The sequence below is a fragment of the Tachypleus tridentatus genome, chromosome 12 (genome assembly GCF_004210375.1).
Source record: "Tachypleus tridentatus isolate NWPU-2018 chromosome 12, ASM421037v1, whole genome shotgun sequence".
NCBI lineage: Eukaryota > Metazoa > Arthropoda > Merostomata > Xiphosura > Limulidae > Tachypleus > Tachypleus tridentatus.
The window spans coordinates 4,908,042-4,933,476 of record NC_134836.1 but is presented as its reverse complement, the minus strand read 5'-3'; the positions used below and the strand labels follow the sequence as shown (position 1 = coordinate 4,933,476).

Sequence of the window (25,435 nt, the reverse complement as noted above, 5' to 3'; positions counted from 1 at the left end):
AACCCCAGAGCATGGCACGTGTTATTTGAGGAATATCTCAATACAGAAACCCAACAACCAGTATCAAAAGGATGCCTAAGTAAAGAAAATATACTCCTCCAACAGCAAGATTAATCAGAACCATCCAATAAGCAATAACATCCTTGGACAAAGGTACATGAGGGATAGCAAAAAGACAAGGGGGCACAATCAAAGAAGGAAGACAGACAACTTTGAACAAGCATAAAGACTTATGTTAATTGGTTCTCTCTAAATCCAAAAACCAGCCACAGGGTAACAACATCTGCACAGGGGTAGGATAAGGGGTTAACTACAATTTGATGTCTCATCCTGTAGTAATTGTATAATGCATATTGAAAGATAGCACATTGCTTACACCAATGTCCTACTCTGTACTAAATGGTATTGTTTTTTGTTTTTTTTAGAACACATTCAGCAGGGTGCCTCTACAATCAACCACAAAATTGGAAAAACCCAAACACCAGTGATGACAGAGCACCACTGATGGAGAAAGGCTGCCAGTCAATCTCTTATTGGACCAGAGCCCACCAGGTAGTCATTGGAATTGTTGGCAATGTGTTGTGCATTGTCGAGGTAAATGATGAGCTGTAGCATCTCAAGAATGAGGGAAGAAGAAGAATGGAAAACTATAATAGGTGCCAACTTGGCTCTGAATGAGACAAACAGGCAACCCAATGGGAAAGAGTAGACTGTTGTTGGACTGATATCCAAGATTCTAAAGACTCCGAGATCAAATCAAAGACAAAACATCATAAAAATGAACCCAATACGTACGTCCAAGAGATATAGAAGATAAACAGGCTCTCAATAAGATATAAGGTCCCAACAAGAGAGAAACTACCTATGCAATGCCAGAGCTAAAGATGACAAATGAGCCAACATGGAGATAAGGATTTCTGTGAACAGCCTCAGATAGATGAATAGTGGAAAGATACCATAAAAGAGTCACAAGACAAAGTGCCTGTTGAAGATGAGACTTCAGAATTCATGCTTTAAGGGTTGAAAAAAGGAGAATGTATAAAAAAACGCAATTATAATGAGGTAGAATTAAGAAACCATGTGCTACCAAACTAGAAGTGATAGCTTAATAGAAGGAGTGAGTATACTATGTTCCTATTGATGGAGAAGTAACACTTGATTTACATGAGAAACACACTGAAATCACTGATTCCAATAGGGAAGAGCAGAAGGATTGTGTCGTGCATAAAGAAAAACTTCACCTAGAGGAGATAGCAATGAATGAGAAAAGCTAAACTTGTAAGTGGGGTAAAGTATTGTATCAGAAAAATGGTTTATTATCACTTACAATGGTAATAATAAGTTTTTCATTTAAAATATACCATGACATCAATTAGAAATAACTGTGTAGCCAGTCAGTCAATTTTTTTATGTGCATTGTTTGCAAAGACAATAAACATAAAATTAATAATTAATAAATAAGGTTTTTTATTTGTTTGAAATTGAGCACAAAGCTAAACGATAGGCACACCACCAGTATTAAAACTCAGTTTCTAGCACTACAAGTCTGCAGATATATCTCTGTGTCACTGGAGTGCTGATACACAAGACATTGACTAATTACAAAATTTTTGTTGTCATCCACAATAATTAAGTCGCTGAGGTTATTTGATGTTTTCTCATCAAAGAAAATTACTGTAGCTTTTAAACTAACATAATATTATGCACAACACTTTCCAAAAGAAAATGGGCATCTACAAAAACAACATAAAAATTCCTAATTCTGTGTTTTAATCCAAATTCTTTACAACTTTTCACTGACTGCCTTTGGTTGATGCTAAAGTTCTTAGTCATAACTTATTCACATAAGAATAAAATACTGTTAAAATCAACTTTATTTACTCAAAGATGCTGCAAAAAGTCAAGTACTCACTCTATCCAATCATATTTCAATTTTCTTTACAGCTCTTTCTAAAGCTATGTTTTATTAGTAAAAAATAAGTGGCAACCAAAACTAAGTATACAAGGACAAAGGAAGTGTTTGAAAACTAAGAAATGGAAAAAAATATTTTCAATTGATTTTTTTTCTCAGAAAATTTAAAGCTATTCTTTGGAATAGACATATACATGTTAAATCAACAAGTAAATTGTTTACAGGTAAGTTTCGTTGCAGCTGCACAGAAACGGCAATTCTAACTTCTTTTTTTTCATTTTTCTTCATGAATTACATCAAATAAATGTTAGAAAATTATGAAACATTGATTCTAAAATATTTCTATAAGTTACATAATGTTGAGATAAAAGTTAAATGATAATTTTCACTTGAATTTGAAATTTATATTTTAAATTTACTTTAAAATCTATGGCTCAAAAACTGAATATGGCAAAACAAAACTCATTTGTGAAAGTGACAAAAAATATAAGAAAAGCTAGAAAAAATTCTGTGAGGGTGGTATTGACAATACATATAATAGCTCTTTAGCCTTGAATCTACTTTTTAAAGGCATTTGCGAACTCAGAACAACAAGTAAAATATAGTAATACAATCCACAAGTACTATTTTTTTGGGTTTTTTTAATGGAGAGTATTGCTTTGAGCACTACCCATAGACAATTGATGAAAATATTTTCTAAAACCTTGGAGATGCATGTAAGCTAAGAAGCAACACAAGATAAAGACTCTAAAATGAAGACTTGGACAATGATATGTGGTATGACTTGAGAATGAAGAGCAAACTCTAAACATACAAGCATTAACAAAACTGGAACCAGCAAAAATTAAAAACGAAAATAAATTGATAATGATAAAGAATCAAGTAAGAACAAAGCCAACAACTTACGAGTAACACTAGTAACAGACAAAGTAGCGACTCAATACCTGGTGGATGGAAGGTATTAGTGATTTTAAATAATAATATTTGTTATAGTTGATCAAAAATACCAAAAATTCCAATAACAAAGACAGTAAAAAACCCTAATTCAACAAAATTATGGCTATTACTTTTATGTAAACAGTATTCCTCAATAAAAATACCATCATTCCTAAATAAGTGTCTCAAACTGGCAATATTTATTATCAATGTTTTTCAGGTGCTATTCAGTAAGAAATAGCAAGATTTCCATTATGCTTTCAATCTTCTAACTAATTCTCCTAAAAGGTCCCATCTTTACTGCCCTAGTCAACATAGAATATAAAAAATCCTGATAACAGCAATAACTGTAAAAATATATTAATACCTAACAACACCAAATAGTAACAATAACAATATGATACATTAACCCATAACAACCTCTAGAAAAGAACAATGTTTATAGCATGACATTACTACCTAGTATCTTACAAAATGTATAAAAACTTACCAGTATTGTTAGACTTTTGTATTTTTGAAATAATGGAACAATTTGAATTAACCAACGATGGTGTCATGTGATATCTTGTGGTAGTGACTGAGGTGGTTTCCACACTACTAGTAGTTGTGACCACTGTTGTAGTTAAAGAGGATTCCAGAACTGTTTTTTGATGTTCTTCCTGATAATCTGTGTTTTTAACTTTGGCAGTTGTCATAGCTACACAATGAGAACTGCCAATACTGTCTGTTAAGTCAGAAGAGCACCTGGAGCAGTTTTTTTCTTTAATAGTCTTTTCAACTTCATAATTTGTGGTCAATCCACGAGATTTATACTGTTTAGTCCCTCTACAAAGCAGTGGGTTACTGTGTGTCAGACAGCAATCTTTAAGATGAAGTTGAATTTTTTTGTCTTTCTGTTTGTCTTCACGATTTTTATTTCTACTTTCTGATGCTTTCTCTTGTGACACAACACTAGAAGAGGAATCCGTTTGTTTCCCACCAGCTCGAATTTGAGATTCTACACCACTCAAACATAACCTTGCCCGATCAACCTTGTGATGGCAACTAACATTTGATACTTCTCTCTTAAAAAATCCTTCCAAATCATCTGCTCCACGCTCTACTCTTCGAAAGTCTTCCTCTTCCACAAGGAGAGTGCGCCTTCCAACATCTAACCCTTTCATCCCTAGCCCCAAGTGACTATAGCTTGCATGGCGATCAAGAGCTGGAGTCAGCGAAGGTACTGGTGTTGTGTGCCCTAAATGACTGTTCATGGCAAGAGGAGATGCCAGAGCTAGTCCTGGAGGCAAGTAAGTAGGTTCTATGGAAGATGCAATAAGTATGAATCATTAAAAAGAAAGTGTTTAATATTCCTTCTTTAAGAAAAAGTATATATAAAATATTACGCAGTTTTCACTTTCTACAAAATGTGATAAAACTATTTTTCACTCCACTATTTACTTATCTAGAGGAAACCTTTAATTTTTATAAACACTTCATCAATAGTCTAGTTTTCACTTCACAAGACAATTACTAGGAATAAAGAACAGCTGCATATGACTTATATTAAACAATTCCTTACTTTGCAATTGTAACTTTCCTACAAAAATTTGTAAAAAATCCACAGAATACTTTAGAGGAAGATGCTTCAACAATTTAGGTTATTTTAGCATCTGTAAAAAATTTAAATACAACCTTAACCCATAATAGGCTGAAATAAAGAATAAAATAAAAGACACCTTTATGTGCTGCTTCTAGAATAGAATGGTAATGTGAAGATGACTGTCCCAATCTAGAAATATATCCTTGAGTGGAATATGGGTTTGGGTCCGTACATGGAGCAAGTGATCCCATTGCTGGAAACATTGTATACAGGCTACTACCTATTCCATATCTGCTATAATCTGTAATTTTGTAATATTATTATTATATGTATATACATAAACTGAACAGGTACCTTATACACAATTCCAATTATATTATTTAAAATTTAATTTCTTAGTGAGAAATTCCGTAACCAATAATTTAAGTTACAAAATTTGTCTTAAGTTTCTTGTCATTATTTCAAGTTTGCTTCTCAATTTTGAAAGATTTTGTAAATAAATAGATATTTCCACCAAAATAACATTGCCAGAAACAAGTAACGAGTTTCATGTTAAAACTTTTTATTTAATGAAAAATTAAACATCTACAAATTGCTACAAATGTCTGAGAAAATAAAGTCACAATTAAGATTAATAGTAAGAATAGTCAAGTCAGAAAAATTCTCACACTGAGACAACAGTCTCACACATAAAAGCATTCTTAATATGATTGAAATGCAAATAAAAAAGGAGAGTAACAATTACTAAGATGGTAATTTTTTGAGCTAGATACTATACAATAGCATTTTCATCAACAAAAAGTGTATCAAAATTCTATTTATATAAATAATAATAATCACAGTATAGGAAAGGTACCTTAAATTATTATACTGTTTATTCACAATGAGTTAATATTAACCCCATGTGTAGAGGTGGAGTGCACAGTGCACAGGCCACAACCTTTTACATAATTCCATTCAGCACAGTATTACACAATGTTAGAGTTATCACTATTCATTTTACCCTATACTGTCAATTTAGTGATATTTTGTGATAGAAAAAAATGCATATCAGACACATTACAAAGGAGCACAGAAAAATATGCAGATATGTGAATGCAATGTGCAAAATGTATCATAGACAAAAATATTTTTATTCTACACATGTATGTCAACTTGCACTCTCATATATCAGAGTTTGAATTATACTAATGTTATCAAGTGCCATATACATCTTGACTACAGATATTTTGGGGATACAACAGACTTACACATTTTACTTGCAGCTTGCCATATTACTTGCAGATATGACTATACTACTAACAATTATAGTCTATATTCCTTCTCTAATAAGATCAGTCCATTTCACCAACACTGTATACAACCAGTTGATGCATAATTAGTCACTACATCAGCACTGGTATACCACATTTCACAGAATGTATGATACACTTTTTTTTATGAAAAAAACCTTTAAAAATCATCCTGCATCTAATATGTGAATTTGTAGGAAATACATCTCTCAGTTTTTCTCTCATAAGCAAAATTCTACCTAGTCTTTTCCCAGGCAACTATAGATTAAAAAATAATAAATTCCAGTCAACAGGTACATCCTTTAGATATATCCATAAACAAACCTTTTTAAACAGAAAATGCATGAGAAATGAACCAAATGTATGCAAGTCTCAGATTATAAACTCACCCCAACAGGAAGAGTGAAACAGCCCAACATTTCACATGCATCTGAGTGGGTGAAAAACTTACAGGAATTGTAAAAACAGAAATGACTGAAAGCTTTAGCATTACTAATACCATAGACAGAATTGAAGAGGATGCACTATTAAAAGAGAGTGAAAATTCATTATCCATAAGCAGTAGTGACAAATATTTTTTTGGATATTTAAGCAATTTAAAGCTTTTTTACAGAGCAACAGCAATTTTTGCTCTTTACTTCATTGCGTTACTGAAAACTTTTTTTATTGTTATGTAAATGTGATTTAATATGTTTCATGCATGATATTTTAATTGAAATAAGTTTTTCTTGATATGCAGGATTAATGTTTGGAATAAGCATTAAATGTTTGATGTACTCAACTATTTTCTTCCTAAATGTTATTTGCTAAAATATGAGTGCATCTCATGTACCTGTATATCTTGTATGTTATAAAATATGGTAATTCTAAAAAGTGAATAGAGTTTTAATCTGTAGTTTAATTTAATAAAATAAAGTTAAACAGTAAATTATATGATCTGGTACTACTAGTTTGCTCAGTGTGCCCAACAGCAAGATATATGATCTGGTACCATTAGGTTACTCACAAAGTAACAATACTCTATATACCCTCTAACTTATGATTCATAAAGTAAGCGTTTGTTTTAAATGTTTCAGTACTAGTGCTTTAGTACTAGTCTGTAACATATTTCATAATTAAAACACACTGAATTATAAGACATTCTTTTTTACTAAAGAGGATTATGCCAGCCAAAACAACAGAGCATTAATTATATTTAATTAACTGGTGTTTTGTCTTGAAGTGATATACAATATCCCAAAGTTTGAGACATTATAATTTATTCTCTGTAATGAAATGAATTGTGAAAAACTCTCTCTCTCTCTCACACACACACACACAGGTAAAGAAAAATAATTTCAAAAAAGTAAATATAGAGATGGCTTAGTAGGGAGAGTATTTGCATCATCTTTTTTGAAAAGATTTTTCCTTTTTTATTCAATGCAGTGCTTCGATGGGCAAAGTTTGTATTTATAACCAAATTCTACATACAATAAGGTTCCATCTATAACATTTACTGTTTACCTATTATTAGCTAGTAGTTCCAGTTTTACCCTCTACTTAAGCTTTTTAAAGGAATACCAAATTTCTGTAAGAAAGCTAACTTCAATGGATAACAATAACAATATTTACACTAAACTTATTTCAACCAAGAATCCAAACCATTCCTACATAAGCATTGCTACTGTGTATATCACATTTACTATTGTTTTTTTATGAAGTTACAAGTTACAAGTAGAGTAAGATTGCAGAAACTTTTACTTTGTAACTGAAAGGTACATAAGCTACACCATTAGTTATCATGAAGAGTTCCTCAAAATATCATGACAACCTTCCATATCACACAAAATAACCCATTTAAATAAATTTTCCTGAAAAATATTTACTTTTCAACTTGCAATTATGTAAAATGTGGTATTTTTGCATTCTCAAAAAAATGTCTTCCTGTCATTCGTATTTGAGTTTTGGAAACAATGGCTTAAATTTCAATCAATTTTAGATATGCAACGAACAATTGTAATTTGAACTATTGAAAAAATCTTTGGATTTCTGTGATGAAACGTATGATGTTTTCAATGAAACAGAATCTCAAAATATATCACCCACATCAAATGATGTTTTTTTGTTTTTAAATCATTCTTTTGTCATACTCCTAATATTCAGAGTAGCCATACAGAAGTTAAGAACAAAAAATATGGATAAAAAAAAGTCTAATTGAATCATACTCAAGAAAAGCCCAAACTCCCATACCTATGCATTTTACTTTGTATTTTTTACATTTATAAAACATTAGAAGTTTTGCCCATTATTAATAGTAAAGTACTACAATACACTGCTTTTATAAAAGTATTACATAGTCCTGTCTTTGATGACATGTATCCACTGATAACTATGAATTGTGCAATACTTAAGATACTTTTTCCTTACAACTGTTCTTAGTACTAAGAATACTAAACTACTTACTAATTCTGAGACATCTTATAGATTTATCTATACATTTTGCTAATGATAGAATTTCTAAATCCTTAAAGTATTTCTGGAGAGTTACAATGCAAGAAATTAGGTTTTAATACCCACAGTAAATAGAGTACAGAGAGTGCACTGTGAGTTTTGTGCTTAATTACAAATGAACTAAACCTTTACTATAATTGTTTTTGCAGAATATTCCTAATATTTTAAACACCATATTCATCACTATGAAATCTTTGTAACAATTTCTGAGATGAAAAATGACAAAGTAAATCTAACTTACTGTCCGGTGGTGGTGTAGGGGGCCAAAACTGTCTCATTATTATTCCTGTAGGTGGTACTCTGAATGGAGAGGTGGACGGAGCAGGGAAATTACTGTTGTATATCCCACTCAAATAGGAATAACTGGTCCCTAATGTTACAAAACAAAAACAAAATAAGCAAATTACTGTTGTATATTATATACCTTTCAAATAGAAATAACTTGTCTCTAATAAAACATGCAAATGTAAATAATTATCTCTAGTATCCAATAAGTTTACTTAACCACAGATAACAGGACTTGTTTTGTTTCAATACGGTTTATACATACATAAAAAAAAAGAAGAGGAGAGAAAACTCAAAATATGTATGTAATAAATAGGACTTTAACTCAGTTGGCTAATTAGTTACTAACTCACTTAACCTTGTGTAAATCATTGAAAAAAGATTATTTTTAACAGGTTAGCTCTTAAAAATTAATGAAAATGTAATAATGACTCTGTCAAATCTAGCATTAAATCAAGGCTAGGTATAAACACTAGAATTTTATGCATTATACTGCTCTTGCTAAAATATAAGAGAACACTAAATTATTAAGCTTAATTTCTGGCATTATCATCAACACGGCTTTGAAAGCTTAAGAAAATGACTGCAATATTCAGTAACTGAAAAATAAAATAGCATTAAAAAGATAAAAGATAGATTAAAACAAGTATCTTGGGCATGTCCCTACTATCTTATACTAAAAATAAACCATAAGAAATTGATAACATCATGGATGCAATGAATGTGAACACTATAAACAGTAAAGATCATTATGGATATAATGAGAAAATGAAAGAAGGTTATTCAGCATGCCTTCCAAAGCATATGTAAATGAAATTTGATTTAAAAAACATATAGAATAACTTAACAGTAGATAAAAAAAAATCACTTAACTATAGATATGAAAGACACTAAACAAGATTTCTCAGGTTTTTATTTCTTCCAGGAGTTAAAACATGTATCAAAAGATTCACATTCTTACCCATGCTTAACCTCCACATCTATTTACATGATGTTCAAGTGTCCTATTCATTCAATTGAACTTGTACAAAAAGCGTTAATCTAACTCATTAAGCACTAATTAATGGTACCTTTAAGCTACTTTATTTTCTCTTTTAATTCTTCCCAAGTATCTTTTCATTAATTAACTTAGTATCTGTATCATTTTTCTCTAATAACACTCAATTTCTTTTTGCTTTCCAGTAAAATTTTAGTTTAACAGTACATCAAAATGCTTATCAGATAAATTTGCAATATGTAATTAAAATCCTAAAAACAAAATAAAAAACACTGTCTAAATAATCTAATTCCAAGTTAAAAGACAACAGAGAAAAATAAAAGCTTCATAAAACAATTATAAATTGAACTGATAAAAGAGATTTAGGAAATGTTAACAGTTAAAACTCTTCAATTATGAAATACTAAATTTAAATTTGTGGAAGTATTTTAAATGTAATGGTAGTCTAATAAGTTCTGTTTCTGCATCAAAATAAAGGTCTAAGAACAAGCTTTATACTACAACAATGAAAATACTGCCAATGATTTTAGATAATTACAGATAACGAAAGATTTAAATGATCTTCATATTTTTCAGTGTCATCATATCACCTTAGTAATTTTAACTAACAGTATTCTGTACTTGAAACTAAGTATTGAAGTCTTCAGTTCAATATCAGCAATTCTGCTAAATGTTATCAGATAAATATCGTACAACTTACTGTACTTAAATTAGTCAAGAGATTTCATACCAGTCAAATATATAGTATGTATTTCTAAGCAACTTTACTACTCAAAGTTTCTTTATACCAATCCATTAAAGGCAGTATTGTTAACCAAGAAAATATGGATAAAGCTCAAATCTTCTGGAATTTACTAAATTATTTACTCAGTGGCACTTTAAGATATTTTTGAATAGCTTAAAGAGAACACTATCTGATCTCACTGCAACCTGAATAAGCTTCAGAGTTATTGTATATCATGTTGAAAATTAAGAAGATATAATTGTAATAAATATCTTAGTTTTAGCTGTTAGATCAGCTGAACTTTTTTAATACTACCAAAATAATGTACGAAATAATGATGCATCAAACAGTTTATTATATTTTGGTTTGTTTTGAATTTTGCACAAAGCTACATGAGGGCTATCTGCACTAGCCATCCCTAATTTAGCAGTGTAAGACTAGAGAGAAGGCAGCTAGTCATCACCGCCCACCGCCAATTCTTGGGCTACTCCTTCACCAACGAATAGTGGGATTGAACGTAACATTATAACGCCCCCACGGCTGAAAGGGCTAGTAGCATGTTTGTTGTGACGAGGATTCGAACCCGCGACCCTCAGCTTACGAGCCGCGTGCCTTAACCACCTGGCCATGCCGGGCCATTTCTTATATAACTGGCACTTTTTGCGATCGTTATTTTTTTCTGCCTGAATTATACAAATAAAATATGAGGTATATACTTCAAAACGTATTTGGTTCCTGATTTTGCTTTGGGTATTGCACTACTAAGGTGTGATATTTCCTCAATACCTAATTTTGTTTGGTGCGTTGTTTAAATTTTCATCGTTGAAGAAAGGGTCAATATAAGTAACTAGTATGATCTTTATATATTTTTCATATCTCACATTTACCACTACCAACCTAAGTAATAATTTTGTAAAAGTTTCTATATGATCCTTTTTTATATCAAATCTTTCTAATAATTATATAGTTTTTCCTTTACTGAACTCTGTCCTTTTAAGTTCGTGTGATGCAAGACTGGTGTTCATAAATTACTAGAAAAACGAATTAACAGTTTGCCTTAGGTTAGAAATAAGCAGAAGGTACTCTAAAAATTTAATGGCTTCACGAAATAATGGCAATCTTAGAGCATCGGTTTAGCAGAAGCCCAGAGACACCTCATGTGTGTGTGTGTGTGTGTGTGTGCATATACACATTCTTTCAGCAATAACATCAATAACCATGATTTACTACATTTTTCTATTATTACTCTGTCTACAATTTGATTAATTTGCACGTTGCATAGTTACTGTAACTGAAAAGAAACCTCTGTAGGTTGTTTTTTCCGAGTTAGCTTCTAGCACAGTCATTGCCTTTCACACCCGAGTACCGCCCATTTTGCTGGAGAGGTCACCTAGTAATCACGTGACTACAAACGCTTGAGGTGGGGTATGGGCTAGTTCTGCATCCAAACAACAAAACAAGAACGTGTTGGAGAATCACTTACTCATTATTAGGTCAATCTTTCACCGCTAGGGGGCAAAGTATCTTTATAAAAATACAGTTATTCCAATCACTGCTAAAAATAAAGAGGGAATAAGCGAACACAAGGCTGCAAGACAAAGTGTTTTATCAAATACTCTGGTGGAAATGAGGTACTACGCACAGTCAGTGAACGAAAAAAGACAAACAAAACTGAGCTTATAAAGAAATGTTTCAAGAGACCAAAAAAAAATCGATTTTGTGTTGGTGAACTAATAACACAGTCATTCAAAATAAACGTCGAATTTTGATTTAATAAAATACATAGTTTAGTACAGTAGTCACAAGCCGACTACTAGTTCTAGTAATATATTATAAGAAATAATAAAGATAAATTACTTACATTAAAAACAAAACAACAATTATGTTCTATTGCTATTTGTTGTTAAAACACAATTTTACATAATAATTTAGCTTTTTTGTGTCCACCACTAGACTCTAACTCATTTTTTTACGTTATAAACCATCAAATTTACTGAGCCACTGAGGTGGGTGTGAAGCGCGATCTAATTAAGTGCATAATATTAAATACGTATTATCAGAGTCGGCCCTTGGGGCGGGCAACAGATTCCCTCCTCTTGAAGGGGCGCCAAAATCGACACTGCAATTACCAGTCCTTGTAAATTTTACTGAGGCAGAAGCGTCGAAAATAATGTTAGCAGAGTATTACATGTTTAATATAAAACAGGTATGTTACAGCGCTGCTTGTTTGTCGTTATTTATACACGCTAAGAATAAGAAATATCTGATTTTTTCTCTCAAATTAAGTAAATTGTCCCCCAGTAAATTGTCTATATTGTCCCCCAGTGAATCGACGATAAGTTTACGCACTTATAACACACAATCCAATGTTCGAACTCCCCGTGGTGAAAAGAATGCAGCTAGCCTATTATGTATGTAGCTTTGCACTAAACAGAAAGTATAACTACAGTAAATTTAGTCTCAAACGACTATGTGTTATACATTTATAGAGGTAAAATACGCCAGGACTGAGACTAAATACCCATATAACATATTATGTATGTATTACACAAACACCCACAGACAATTATTGTAATTAAAAACTTATTATATATCAGGCCCTTATCAGGAGGTTCTAATCTGCGAGATCAAAAGTCAACACGTGCCTTTCCAAAAAACATTTGTAAAAAATAAATACTATGAAATTAAATGTGAAAGCATTTTACATGAAATATTGGATAAAACAATTGCACGCCGTTCAAATAAAATCCACAAACGTGCAATGAAATGTCAACAAATCATCATTCTGTTGTAACACTTCATGGGGAACAAGACTTACAATTAACATAAAGTACTGTTTTATATACATGCATATTATTTATTAATTGTTTTGTTAAATTATATTACTAATTAAATAATATGTTAGCATACTCCATTCTTCTGGGGGTATTATTTTTCATAAAAAACCTACATAAAGTTCCATTATTGATAGCAGTGTCATAATGATTATGCATTAAAGCCAAAGCCCTCAGTCTTTTTTTGGTTTGTGTACACCTCAAGTTGTTATTCAACTACTGGAGAGAAGATGTTAAACATTCCCACGTGCATAAACGTAGTGGTAGTGTGACAATCAGTTTCAGCAATAACGATATTCAGAAAGTGAAGCACACTTTTAAATAGTCAGCCATTATTTGTTATCTGTTCCCTAGAAAAATACAGAAAGCTATACTGTTTTTCATCAATTATTGGTCGGTTGTTAACAGTTAACAATTTTTACATTGTTGCATCAATCTGCTAGAACTTTTTGAAATTTTCTCATTGCTTTAATTGAGTAGCACTGCATCAGAATATGTAGTATGGCGTGGAATGTTCTAGACTTTTGTCGGAATATAAATACACATCTAAAGATTATTATTTATATGTAAATTGCACAATTGAGAGTTTAGGAATGAAGAGTGAATATTGGAAGTTTAAAGAAAAATTATTACAGACTGTATCGTAATAATACAGTAGAGAAGAATTATTCGTCTTGTTAGTTGTTTTCTACAGTAACTAATCAACCTGTGTGGACTTTGACGAAAAAGAAAATTATTTAAAGCTCTGGGTACAACTGTAATAACAATAGTGTAACGAAGATGTATGCTCCATTCTTGTGGGATACTTTTCATAAATAACTCGCATACAGTTTCAATGTTGATAGCAGTGTCATAATGATAATGCATTAAAGCTAGAGTATGTAGTCTTTCTTCGGTTTGTACACCTCAGGTAATTATTCAACTGGTCGAGAGCAGATGCCGAACAGTCACTTAAACTTAGTGACAACGTGGCAAAAAGTTTTACTAACGCAAAAATACTTGACACACTGAAGCGGTATTTGGAGCCTGTCCTCAAGAGGTACAGAAAGCCCTCTTGTTTTTCATCGTTAAAGTTCTTCATTAAAACATCAGAATTTTGCAGATCTTCCTTGTAATCTGATGTCAGAAATAAAAACTCTTTGCTGAGTTTTGATGCTATAACTTTCTGAACTAATGCAGCCTGCTTTACATGTGCACCAAATCTGGAAAAAAAAAAAAAAATTACTCATAATACGGTCAAGAAAAGAAAGAGCAACTGTTTTCTTAAAGTAATCCTCCACAGACTGTATTGTAATAACACAATACAGAAGAATAATTAATGTTGTAAGATTGTCTTCTAAGTCTAAAGTATTTGAAGAAGCCTGTGTGACTTTGACAGAAAAAGAGAATTATTTAAAGTCCTGGATACAACTGTGATAATAAATAGTGTAACGAACATTTATATATTAAAACAAATGGACTATGATGCTGTTTGTTAATTGTTGAAAGTTATCGCGAACAAGTCAAAGACGCCTACTGTGAAGAATAAGGCCTATAAAACCCAACAGTAGCAATACGGCTTCAGTATTCCAATAACAAAACGTCAACATGAGTATGTGACTATTCCAAGATAAAAAATACTATTTCTTAATTGGAATAAAGTAGACTATGCAGAAAACGTTAAATACCATAAGCAGCTGCAATACACTATATAAACAGTACATACTATATGAACATTATGCACTATATAAACATATTTTTTTCATCATAAATATAGTGGTTTCGGCAGAATCCCCCTCGACCCCCACCCCTAACGCGTACATGCGTGCATATATACTCACATAAATATAATCAGCTCCTCCAACCAGAATAAGGCAACTATTTAACTTTGTATTTACTTGACTATTTAGAACTTTGGATTTGCAATCTAAGGGTTTGAATCCTATCACCAAACATGCTCGCTCACCTTTTAATATTCGTGACCTTGTTTCTTTGAAATTAAGTATAAAGCTGCACCATGGGCTATCTGTGCTCTGCCCACCACAATTAGCGAAACCCAGTTTCTAGTGGTATGACACTACAGACATACTACTGTGGCACTGAGATGCATGTAGCTGTGGGAGCCAAGCGTTATAAAAAACATGTCAAACCTCTATATTACTAACCAATATACATACAATCGTGGAACAAAAACCGAAGTATATACATAAAAATATCCTTCTATATATATATTTTATTAATACTTTTTCAGATCGATAACATTACTACTGTTAATTTATCTTGCGATCTTAATACTTATATTTCGTTATTCTACAGGACCAGATGTTCCATGGCTTTAGTTTTTAAATATCATACGGAAAATATAAAACAACAAATTTTTATGCTGTTTATCTTGATATTTCATGCGTAAACAAAAAATAGGCAACTTCACTCGTCATTTGTGAATTGACATCACGTGCCTGATCACTCAGGAAAATTCTAGTGTTTAGGTTCGCCATCAAAAACAACCTATTACAATATCTCTTCATACAATCTTCAGTTTTTCTTACCCTGATAGATGGCGGTTATTAACCACATTAAAATAATTTTGGTAGCTATGCTTATTTCATAGGATTAACCGCATTTAATATAAAGTGAAGTGTTTGTCGCTCTAGTGCTGCCACAGAGAGACTCATAGCATACTTTACACACACACACACACACACACACACACACACACCTGTACATATATATATAAAACTTATGACAGATTCACGTCTATTGAACAGTGCGACGATGCCACAGATTTTTATGTAAATACGACAGAGACCTTTCCGAGGGAACATGCTAATATTGCATGTCAAGATTATTAAAGAACGTCATATGATACAAATGTAAAGAAGAGAGAGAAATTAATATTCGCCTTTAAAGCTGAGAAAAAGCAGAAAGTTGTAGCAACAATCTACAAAATCACATTCCAAACCAATCTGAACGAACACCGTTACCTTAAAAATGGCGGCCTGGCATAATATGGTGGTTAGGACACTCAACTCGTTGTTTGCAGGTCGCCGGTTCAAATCCAGTCACAGAATGTGATCACTTTCTCAGCCATGGACGTGTGATAATGTGACAGTCAACCCTATTATTCGTTGGTAAAAGAGTAGCACAAAGGTTCACACTTGGTGGTGTTGATTAGTTGCCTTTCCTATAGTCTCTCACTTCAAAATTACAGATGGCTAGAGCAGATAGCCCTTAAATAGTTTTAGGTAAAATTAACTAAAAAAAAAAGAATCAGTATAGTTTCCATTCTAATAAAGTAGAATTTTCGATATTCGAAAAATTGTCCAAATATTCCTTTATTCATATATATTTAGATAAAAGTGTGGAACAGACTTGAAAAGCTGTCTTACTGTTATGCTGTGTTCACAAATTTCTTCAGTACTGAAGTATAATGTAATGGTTGATCTCACTATTAAATTTTTGTTTTTTTCTTGAAGTGGGTAATTATTTATCGAAAAGCTTAAGTCTAAGAACTGTAAGAGATATATTTTTTAGTAAATATCTAGATATCTACCAATAGTAACGGCATATAGTTTATATTACTCAAAATAGATGAGGTGTGTGTGTGTGTGTGTGTTTGTTATAGCAAAGCCAGATCGGGCTATCTGCTGAATCCACCGAGGGGAATCGAACCCCTGATTTTAGCGTTGTAAATCCGTAGACTTACCACTGTACCAGAGTGGGACTGCCGAAGACAAAAGCCTGTACCAAACCCAAAAACGGCATTTGTTTTGTTTCATCAATTCCTCATGGGACTACGTAAGTGGCTTGCTATACCAAATAAAAATGATTAAACACGTTTATAATTTATTTTTGTCAAGATAATCAATGATCCGTCATGTTTTACTTACCATATATTTCTTGTATAGTATTAAAATTGTTTTAATTTAATACTTTTTCGTAATTAACGATTAAAATAGCGTAAAAGGAAGGCTAGAAAAGAACTATATACAACATACATTAACAACTCTTAAATAAAGATGGTGTATGCGATTACACAAGTTTTTTGACGCTTTTATTGTTATTCTGAATTATCATATCCTCCTTTCTAATCAGGAAATGTCGTCTAACGTCACTAGCACGCACACACACAATCAAAGATCAAGATACATAAAACGATATTCTTCCGACGCAAATGTGACTGGACACATAATTCTAACAAGATTAGTAACGGTCACAGTTTCTGTTTTCAATAAAAACAGGAAGAAGACAGGCGCCAAAAAGCCAGTATTTCTAGACATATTATAATGTGGAAGAACAACTATGGAAAAAATAACGATTTGTTACTATTTTTTTTTTTATTATCACCTGACTTCTCCAGGTTTATACCAAAAAAAACTTTAATTAGAACACAAAAACCCTTGGGCATCAAAAAAGCAAAGTTACAAGTATATTCACAGGTCACGAGCAAAAACAAAACCAACGAGCTTAATTTATTTAAGGCACACGAGATATCATTACGAAGGGGTTTTTTTTTCCTACTTGTAATAATCTGTTTTATACATACTTCTTTATCAAGTTTAAGTTTTTCGAGTGGAGGTGGGCAGTACTTTATGTGACGTGGGCTAGACAGTAAAAATTGAGTTACTGACCAAAGGAAATGTCATACAGCTATCCATAAGCATGCACCGCCACTACAACTTTGTCGAGCATTTTGAATTGAATAATGGTATTTTTTTGTCACTTTAATAACGCATCAACGTCTGGAAGTGCTGTGTGTATTCAGCGGATTCACGTTTCGAGCTCCAGATCGCTTGGTAAAACACTAAGACACGCTAACCTCTAATCCAATTCATAAGTTATTCGGAATGACCGATAATGGAAGACTCTTAATACACTGCAGATATTCTAGTGTGTTTTTAACATACTAAAGATTTAGAAGTTATATCAAATTTATTTTCGCACGTAATAACTTTGAAGGAATGTCTGAAGGTGGTATTATGTTAACAAGGTTATAGTTACACCAATTCCTCACGAATAAGACACAAGCCTAGTATATAACACTGCCGAGGTTATCTTCAGTTTATTATTTCTTCAAGCTTACATTTATATTTTTAATATACTATGAAGTTTTTAATAAAATAAATGTGACCTTGAGTGACAAAAAAGATGCTTGATACATGGCATGTGTGGTTACTTAAAGGCAGTTTTTAATAGTATACTAGCAAGGAAAGTTGTGAGTGATATAAATGTGTGGAAATTAGGATGGTTAATTGTAAAAGAAGTCTGTTTAACGGTAGTATACATTAAGACAGACGTTTTAGGACCTATTATGTTGAGTGCACAGGTATGTGATTAGTACGGGGCTGAAAATATATTTACCACTTCATCCCTAAGAATATTTATGATAGCCTATTTTATTTTGCGAGTTTATGGTCTTTAAAACTCATTCCCCACAGGTGGCTGCTGATAGTGGGTCACATACAAAACATTTTGCCTTTAAATTTATATTTATTCCCAATTTCAAACTGTGCTGAAACTTGTGAATGTGTGAACAGAAGTTTAATATGAAAGACGATTGTCCCCACTACTATTTTAACCCTACTCTGCAGCTTATACACCAATTTTATTTGTCTGCCTGTATGTGTAATGATGTTTGTTCTTACATATCCACTTACACACACACAAGATAGATATGTACTACTCTTCATGCTTCATAGCAAGCAAAGAAATAAATCGAAAATAAGAAGTTAAAACAAGAAAACTTGAAACACTGAACACCTCAGAATCTTGACCTTTCCATGAAACATACTCTATATTCACCAGCATGCTCAACCATACACAGGTAAGAAATGTATATCTGTATGTCTACATCTACATACAATATAGATGTATGTTTGTGTCACATTTGTTTACAAAACATATATATCAAAAACGTTTACAGGACATTACTAATAAAACAAGGATGATTCATCCAACCTTAGATCAATTTTTATTCACACCTAAAACATTAGAAATATTATAATCCCAAATGGCTTGTAAATATTGTTTTATGTGGGAGTGTGTGTTTTCTTATAGCAAAACTACATCGGGCTATCTGCTGAGCCCACCAAGGGGAATAGAATCCCTGATTTTAGCGTTGTAAATATATAGACTTACCGCTGTATTATGTGGGAGACTAAATACACTTATAATTAAACTTTTACATTTAACCTTTCTGTAATGATCCTAATGGAATCAAGACACCAACTGTATCTTCTATACCAGAAATTAGTTTTCTACTTTTTAAGTAACTAGGATTGTTCATTGATTTACTTATATTTTTATTTGTATTTTGATCAAAGTATTTTTAATGTCTTTGCTTACTATGTGTTTTTTTAACAATGACAATCAATAATCAAACATCTTCAGTAACGTGTAATAGTGTATTACTGCTCCTTGAAATATGTTTTAAAACACCCAATTTAATCTGATAAAATAATGATAACCATTAATGAAAATACAAAATTTTTGAAACACGTGTTGTTTGGCAAATACGACTCTCCTCCTTTTAATATAGTTATTAATGTTTCAAGTATGATGTGTTAGCAAATATCATGTAGCAGATTAGTCGAAAAGTTAAACAATAAAACGCTGATATTTACAAATGACTGGCTGCAGAGTTTCAGATACATTAAGGTGTCTAGATAAATTATTGTTGGAAACAAATACATGTTTACAGAACAAAAAGATGTATTCAATTGTATTGTCGAATACAACTGATTTTTGGGAAAATGACATTATTACTGTTATTAAAGTGAATATTCAATTAAGAGCTAATTAGAAAACTAATTAGAAATTTATCTAATTTAAAATACGTTAAGAGCCACCTGTATAAAATTTGAATTACAGCGAGTTAATACGAAAAAAAAAATGCAATTACAAGTTTTGTCATTCTCCTTCGAAAGGCTGCGTTACCACTAGGTTTCCACGGCTATGAATATGTATTAAAGGAATGTATATGAAACTTAAACGAATACAGAGAATTGATGAATAAATAAAGCAGACAACTTTAAGACTGATGCTGAAGATTCATTCGCTGTTTTACACAATGCCCACGTTACAAGCAGTGCCATCAGGGTATGGTGTAAAAAAAAGATAATATAACAAAGTTCCGTATTTAAGTGTTTTACTTACTAAAAATGAAAGTTTTACTAGTACGTGTACAAGCAATCTGTCAGTTGCGTATATCTCAAATACACTATTCTTCAATTTAAATATGTATTGTTTGTTTTAACAAACCACATATCACAACAAACCTTACACTATGTAAAAAAATTATACCGTCATGGGACGCCAGACTTCCATTCTCTTATGAAATTAAATTGTTAGTGTAAGTATTACGGGTGTCAAACCACGTTTCTTTACTCCCTAGTCGGTAATGCTAAAACGTCAATATTAAGCTGACAGAAGAAGCCAGTCACGCACGTTTTCACTGATGGGCGTTCTGCCTTGTAAGCACTTGCACCAGCATTTTCAGGTGTCACTATAAGTACCGAAACCGTACTCTGATAAGTTTCACTTGCTTGAAACTTATGTCGTACAGCACGGTAGGGTCCCGTCTGATGCAATTGGAAATGGTAATTTTCATGGTCGTTATAATTATGTTCAACAAAGTGACCAAAGTTTTACTTTAGCAGTTATTGAAACATGTTGTAAAATATTATCAGCCTAAAATTGGGGAATCGATCCCTGTGGCTAGTTCATTGTGCAGCTTTGGGCTAACAACAGAATTAAAAATGAATTACATCGTGAAACACGAAGTCAAACCGCTGTAACTTCCATACAGTAACACATATAGCTAAACAAAACAATGCGACTTTTATACAGTAGCATATGTAATTCGTCGAGGAACGCCTTCACAAAACACTGACTTCATACTGTAATACACGAAGTAGTTGAACAGATAATACTGTGGACTACCAGCTAAAAATGTCCATCAGTGCAAATAAAAAAAAGCACCGTGAAGTGATAATTTAATCGGTTTACACACTATGTTTGTTTGTTTGATTTAGTGTTTTATGGCACAAAGCAGCGAGGCTATCTGCGCCAGACATTCGGTAAAAATGTAAAAAAAAAAATAAAAAAAATAAATGTAGTAATAGACATAAATGGAAATGAAGGTAAAACAAAAAAGTATAAAACCAATGTTGACACCTAGTATACAATGTTAAGATAGAAGGTAGAATATAAAAAGTTGTAAGGTATTTACTCTAGCAAAAAGGTAATGATCATAACCCGCCAGGAAGACTAACAGGTAAGTTCAAGAACCACCGTCAGTCACCTGAAGTTGGTCTTTCCAGTCCTGGTTCTGGGTTATGTGTCATAGCAACCAGTATCAAAATGTAAAAGAATAGAAGTTTTAAAAGATACATAGCAAAATTGTAACAATGAGTAGCCAAATGTCCAGTAAAAAGATAAAGTCAAGTAAATGGAGTAAAATTTGTAAAAGTAAATGAAGGTAAAAACAAAACAGCAATTAAAACAGAAAATGGTGTAAAAACCAATGGTGACATCCAGACTTCAAAGTTGTAAAATATTTACTCTAGCAAAATGGTAATGATCATAACCCGCCAGGAAGACTAACAGGTAAGTTCAAGAACCACCGTCAGTCACCTGAAGTTGGTCTTTCCAGTCCTGGTTCCGGGTTATGAGTCAATATGGCCAGTACTAAAAAGTAAAGTAGTAAAAGTGTGAAATGACATGCAGCAAAAGTATAATAACAACTCGCCAAGACGACTAACGAGTAGTTCAAACGGATAGTTCAAACAGTAGCGTTAGTCACCTGAAGTTGGCCTTTCCAGTCCTGGTGTCGAGTTATTTAATGTTCTGGCCATTGTCCAATGTCAAATTGAATGAGAGAGATTAAAACTGTAAAAAAGGAACCACAATTAAAAAGGTGTAATGAATAAATATGCAACACTTAAATGAGTTTAAAAAGATTAATGGCCATTAAAAAATTAAAAACATTATCAAGGTGGACAGTCACCATCACCAATAACTCTGTCCAATGTTACAGATTGACCCTGGGAAAAAATATGTTTAAAATATTGCCGTCGTTGAGAATTGTAACGATGGCAAGAAAGTAAAACGTGGCTGATAGTGATTTGAGTGTTACACAAACTACACATTGGTGCATCAGTTCCAGATAAAAGAAAATGATGAGTTAAAAAACTGTGACCAATGCGTAGCCTAGTGAGAACAACTTCCTCCTTCCGAACTTTACGGAAGCTAGATGGCCAAAGTCCAATATAGGGTTTGATTTGAAAAAGCTTGTTGTTGCGTTGCTCACTCCAAGTGGACTGCCAGCTGGCACGGAGCCGAGCCTTGAAGACAACACCATAGTCCATGTACGGAATAGGGATAGGAGTGATGGTGCTGAAACACATATTTAGCTGCCATGTCTGCAAGCTCGTTCCCGCGAATACCAACATGGCCTGGTATCCAGAAAAACTGGATTGAAGTAGCTGCTAATGAGAAATGGGCCAGTCGGTTTCGAATATCAGCGAGAATAGGATGTGAGCTAACGTGTAGCGATTCCAAGGCAAGTATAGAACTAAGCGAATCAGTATAAATAGTGCAGTTGGAGTACTGCTCAGCTGAAACATGATCCAGGGCAAGAGATATGGCATACAGTTCAGCAGTGAACACAGAAGCTGTAGAAGGGATTCTGCGCGCAACTACTGACCCATAGCAAACCATAGCAGAGCCCACTGAATTACCTGATTTGGAACCATCTGTATAAATGGGAACTGAATGATTGTTTGAAAGATATTCATTGAATAAAAGACGGTACTTCCAATCTGGAGTATCTGCCTTTTTTAGGCGACTGAAAGAAAGGTCACATTTGGGGGCTGTAATACGCCATGGTGAGATGGGCCGACCTGTGGAATCTGCAATGTTATCCAAGGACAGACTCAATTCATCCAATTGCGCCCGGATGCGAAGGCCAAACGGAGCAATGACAGATCGTCTGTTCTGAAAAAGTACTGCCCACCGAGGAAGGAAAACACATTTCCAGGTGGGATGCTTTGGTAAGGAATGAAGTTTCAAAGTATATTGTAAAGATAGTTGCAAACGGCGAAGGTGTTGAGAAGGTTCATGAGATTCAATGTATATACTTTGAACTGGAGAGGTACGGAAAGCCCCAGTGCAGAGTCGAAGTCCTTGGTGATGAATGGGGTCCAGCATCTTTAAGACCGAGGGTCTGGCAGAGCCATAGACCATTGATCCATAATCGAGTTTCGATCTAATAAGAGCACGATATATCTTTAACATTGAACAGCGATCTGCCCCCAACTGGTAGAAGAGAGAACACGGAGGATGTTCAGTGCTCTTGTGCATTTGACCCGAAGCTGCTTTAAGTGTGGTATAAAGGTCAGTTTACGATCAAAGATAAGCCCCAAGAACTTGGTATCCGGGACCACTGGCAGCAAAACTTCACCAATATGAAGTTCAGGATCAGGGTGAATACCCCGTCGACGGCAAAAGTGCATGCATACAGTTTTGGAGAGAGAGAAATTAAAGCCGTTCGCCAGAGTCCACTTCCGTACACAATTGAGGGCGGTTTGTAGTTGCCGCTCAATATATCTCATGTTTGACGACTGACATGAGATGTGAAAGTCGTCGACATACAGCCCATTCGCAACAGTGAGAGGGAGTTGTTCAGTGATGGCATTTATCTTTATACTGAAGAGTGTGACACTCAATACACAGCCTTGAGGAACTCCAAGTTCCTGTACAAAAGAACGGGAAAGTGTCGAACCCACACGAACTTGGAATCTCCTGTCCATTAAAATTTTTTTAATAAACATGGGTAGATGGCCACGTAACCCATATGTATGGAGGTCTCGCAAAACGCCATACCTCCATGTTGTGTCGTAAGCCTTCTCTATGTCAAAGAATATTGATACAAGATGTTGGCAGTTGAGAAAGGCTTCTCTGATAGATGTTTCAAGACGAATTAGGTGGTCTGTGGTGGAGTGCTGTCGACGGAACCCACACTGGGTGGGCGAGAGGAGATTGTTTGATTCGAGGAAACAAACAAGACGAGCATTGACCATCCTTTCTAAGGTCTTACAGAGACAGCTCGTCAAAGCAATTGGACGGTAGTTTGAAGGAATCTGGGGATCTTTCCCTGGCTTAGAGAAAGGTAACATAATAGCCTGGCACCAGGCATCAGGAAAAACATTCTCCTGCCAAATCCAGTTGAAAACAATCAGAAGGACATCAAGAGAAGCAGGAGATAGATGGTGCAGCATGTCATAATGAATATCATCAGGTCCAACAGACGTACTGGCAGACCGATGAAGGGCCATTTTTTAGTTCCACCAGGGTAAAGGGACAATTATAGTCAAAGAAACAGTCAGTTCGAAAGGAAAGAGGTGATCGCTCTGCCCGAGTCTTGATGGCCAGGAAGGTGGAGGAACAAGCAGAAGTGCTAGATACCCGGCAAAAGCTTTCACCTAGAGTGTTAGCGATGTTCCGAACATCAGTCACCTCCTGACCATCAGAGAGTAAGATCGAGAGGGGGACAGAATTGTAGTGCCCATTAACCTTTCGAATCCTGTCCCATATGATCTTGGAACTGGTGGTAGAAGATATGCTGGTTGTGAACTTAATCTAAGATTCCTTCTGGCTTTGACGTCTTACCCACCTAGCATGTGCACGGGCCCGTTGGAAAGCAACCCGGTTTGAAAGTGTGGGATATCTACGAAAAGTATCCCAGGCCCGCTTTTGAGCCTTCCGTGCTAAGTGGCAAGCAGGATTCCACCACGGACGAAGATATCGTGGAAAACGTGTCGAGGTTTTAGGAATACACTGAGCAGCTGCATGTGTAATACAGTCAGTTACCGCTGCTACACAGTCGTCTATTGATGGCTGATTTACGATGGCAGGATCAAGTTCTGCGAGAGCAGTGAAAGTGAACCAGTGTGCCTGATCCAGCTTTCACCGGGGCACGTGGGTAAGGTGGCATCGACCACGGCCAGTCTCTCTCAAAAAAGGATCGGAAAATGATCAGTGCCTAGTGGATTACTGTCAACCCTCCTCACAGTGAGATGCGCCTCACTGCAGAAACTCCTTGAGTGGAGAGACCAGCGAGAATCTCTGACTCGGGAACGTTCTTCAAATCCCTTTCAACAATAACTCCTCGTGAAGAATTCAAGGTAGCATGGGGTGTAACCTCAATAGGTATATCCCCAATTGCCTTTGAATTCAAGAGGAGTTCACTGTGTTGGGATGTGGATGTTTCAACCAATATGTCACCAGATCGAAGTTTCTTTACTGACTTTGGAGAGCCAGCAAGTCCCTCTATTCCCTTTTGAATAAAAAAAGGGGACATTTGCCCTAAAGGTTTTTCCGAAAGAGAATGTAATATAAGAAAA

At 33.9% G+C, this 25,435-nt stretch overlaps 1 protein-coding gene across 12 annotated transcripts in view; it reads right to left on the bottom strand.

Annotated features, from left to right (window-relative positions):
• The window catches only part of LOC143233119 (uncharacterized), a 124,165-nt gene that overhangs the window by 47,316 nt on the left and 51,414 nt on the right, over positions 1–25,435 (bottom strand). For all 12 annotated transcript variants that reach the window (XR_013017990.1, XR_013017991.1, XM_076469044.1 and 9 more), the window contains exons 3-5: positions 8,454–8,582; positions 4,567–4,731; positions 3,339–4,148 (exon numbers count right to left, since the gene is read on the bottom strand). Coding sequence is in view for 10 of the 12 variants with exons in the window: in XM_076469044.1 (XP_076325159.1) it covers positions 3,339–4,148; positions 4,567–4,731; positions 8,454–8,582 (1,104 nt within the window). In the remaining 2 variants the exon portion in view is untranslated. The remainder of the gene's footprint in view (positions 1–3,338; positions 4,149–4,566; positions 4,732–8,453; positions 8,583–25,435) is intronic.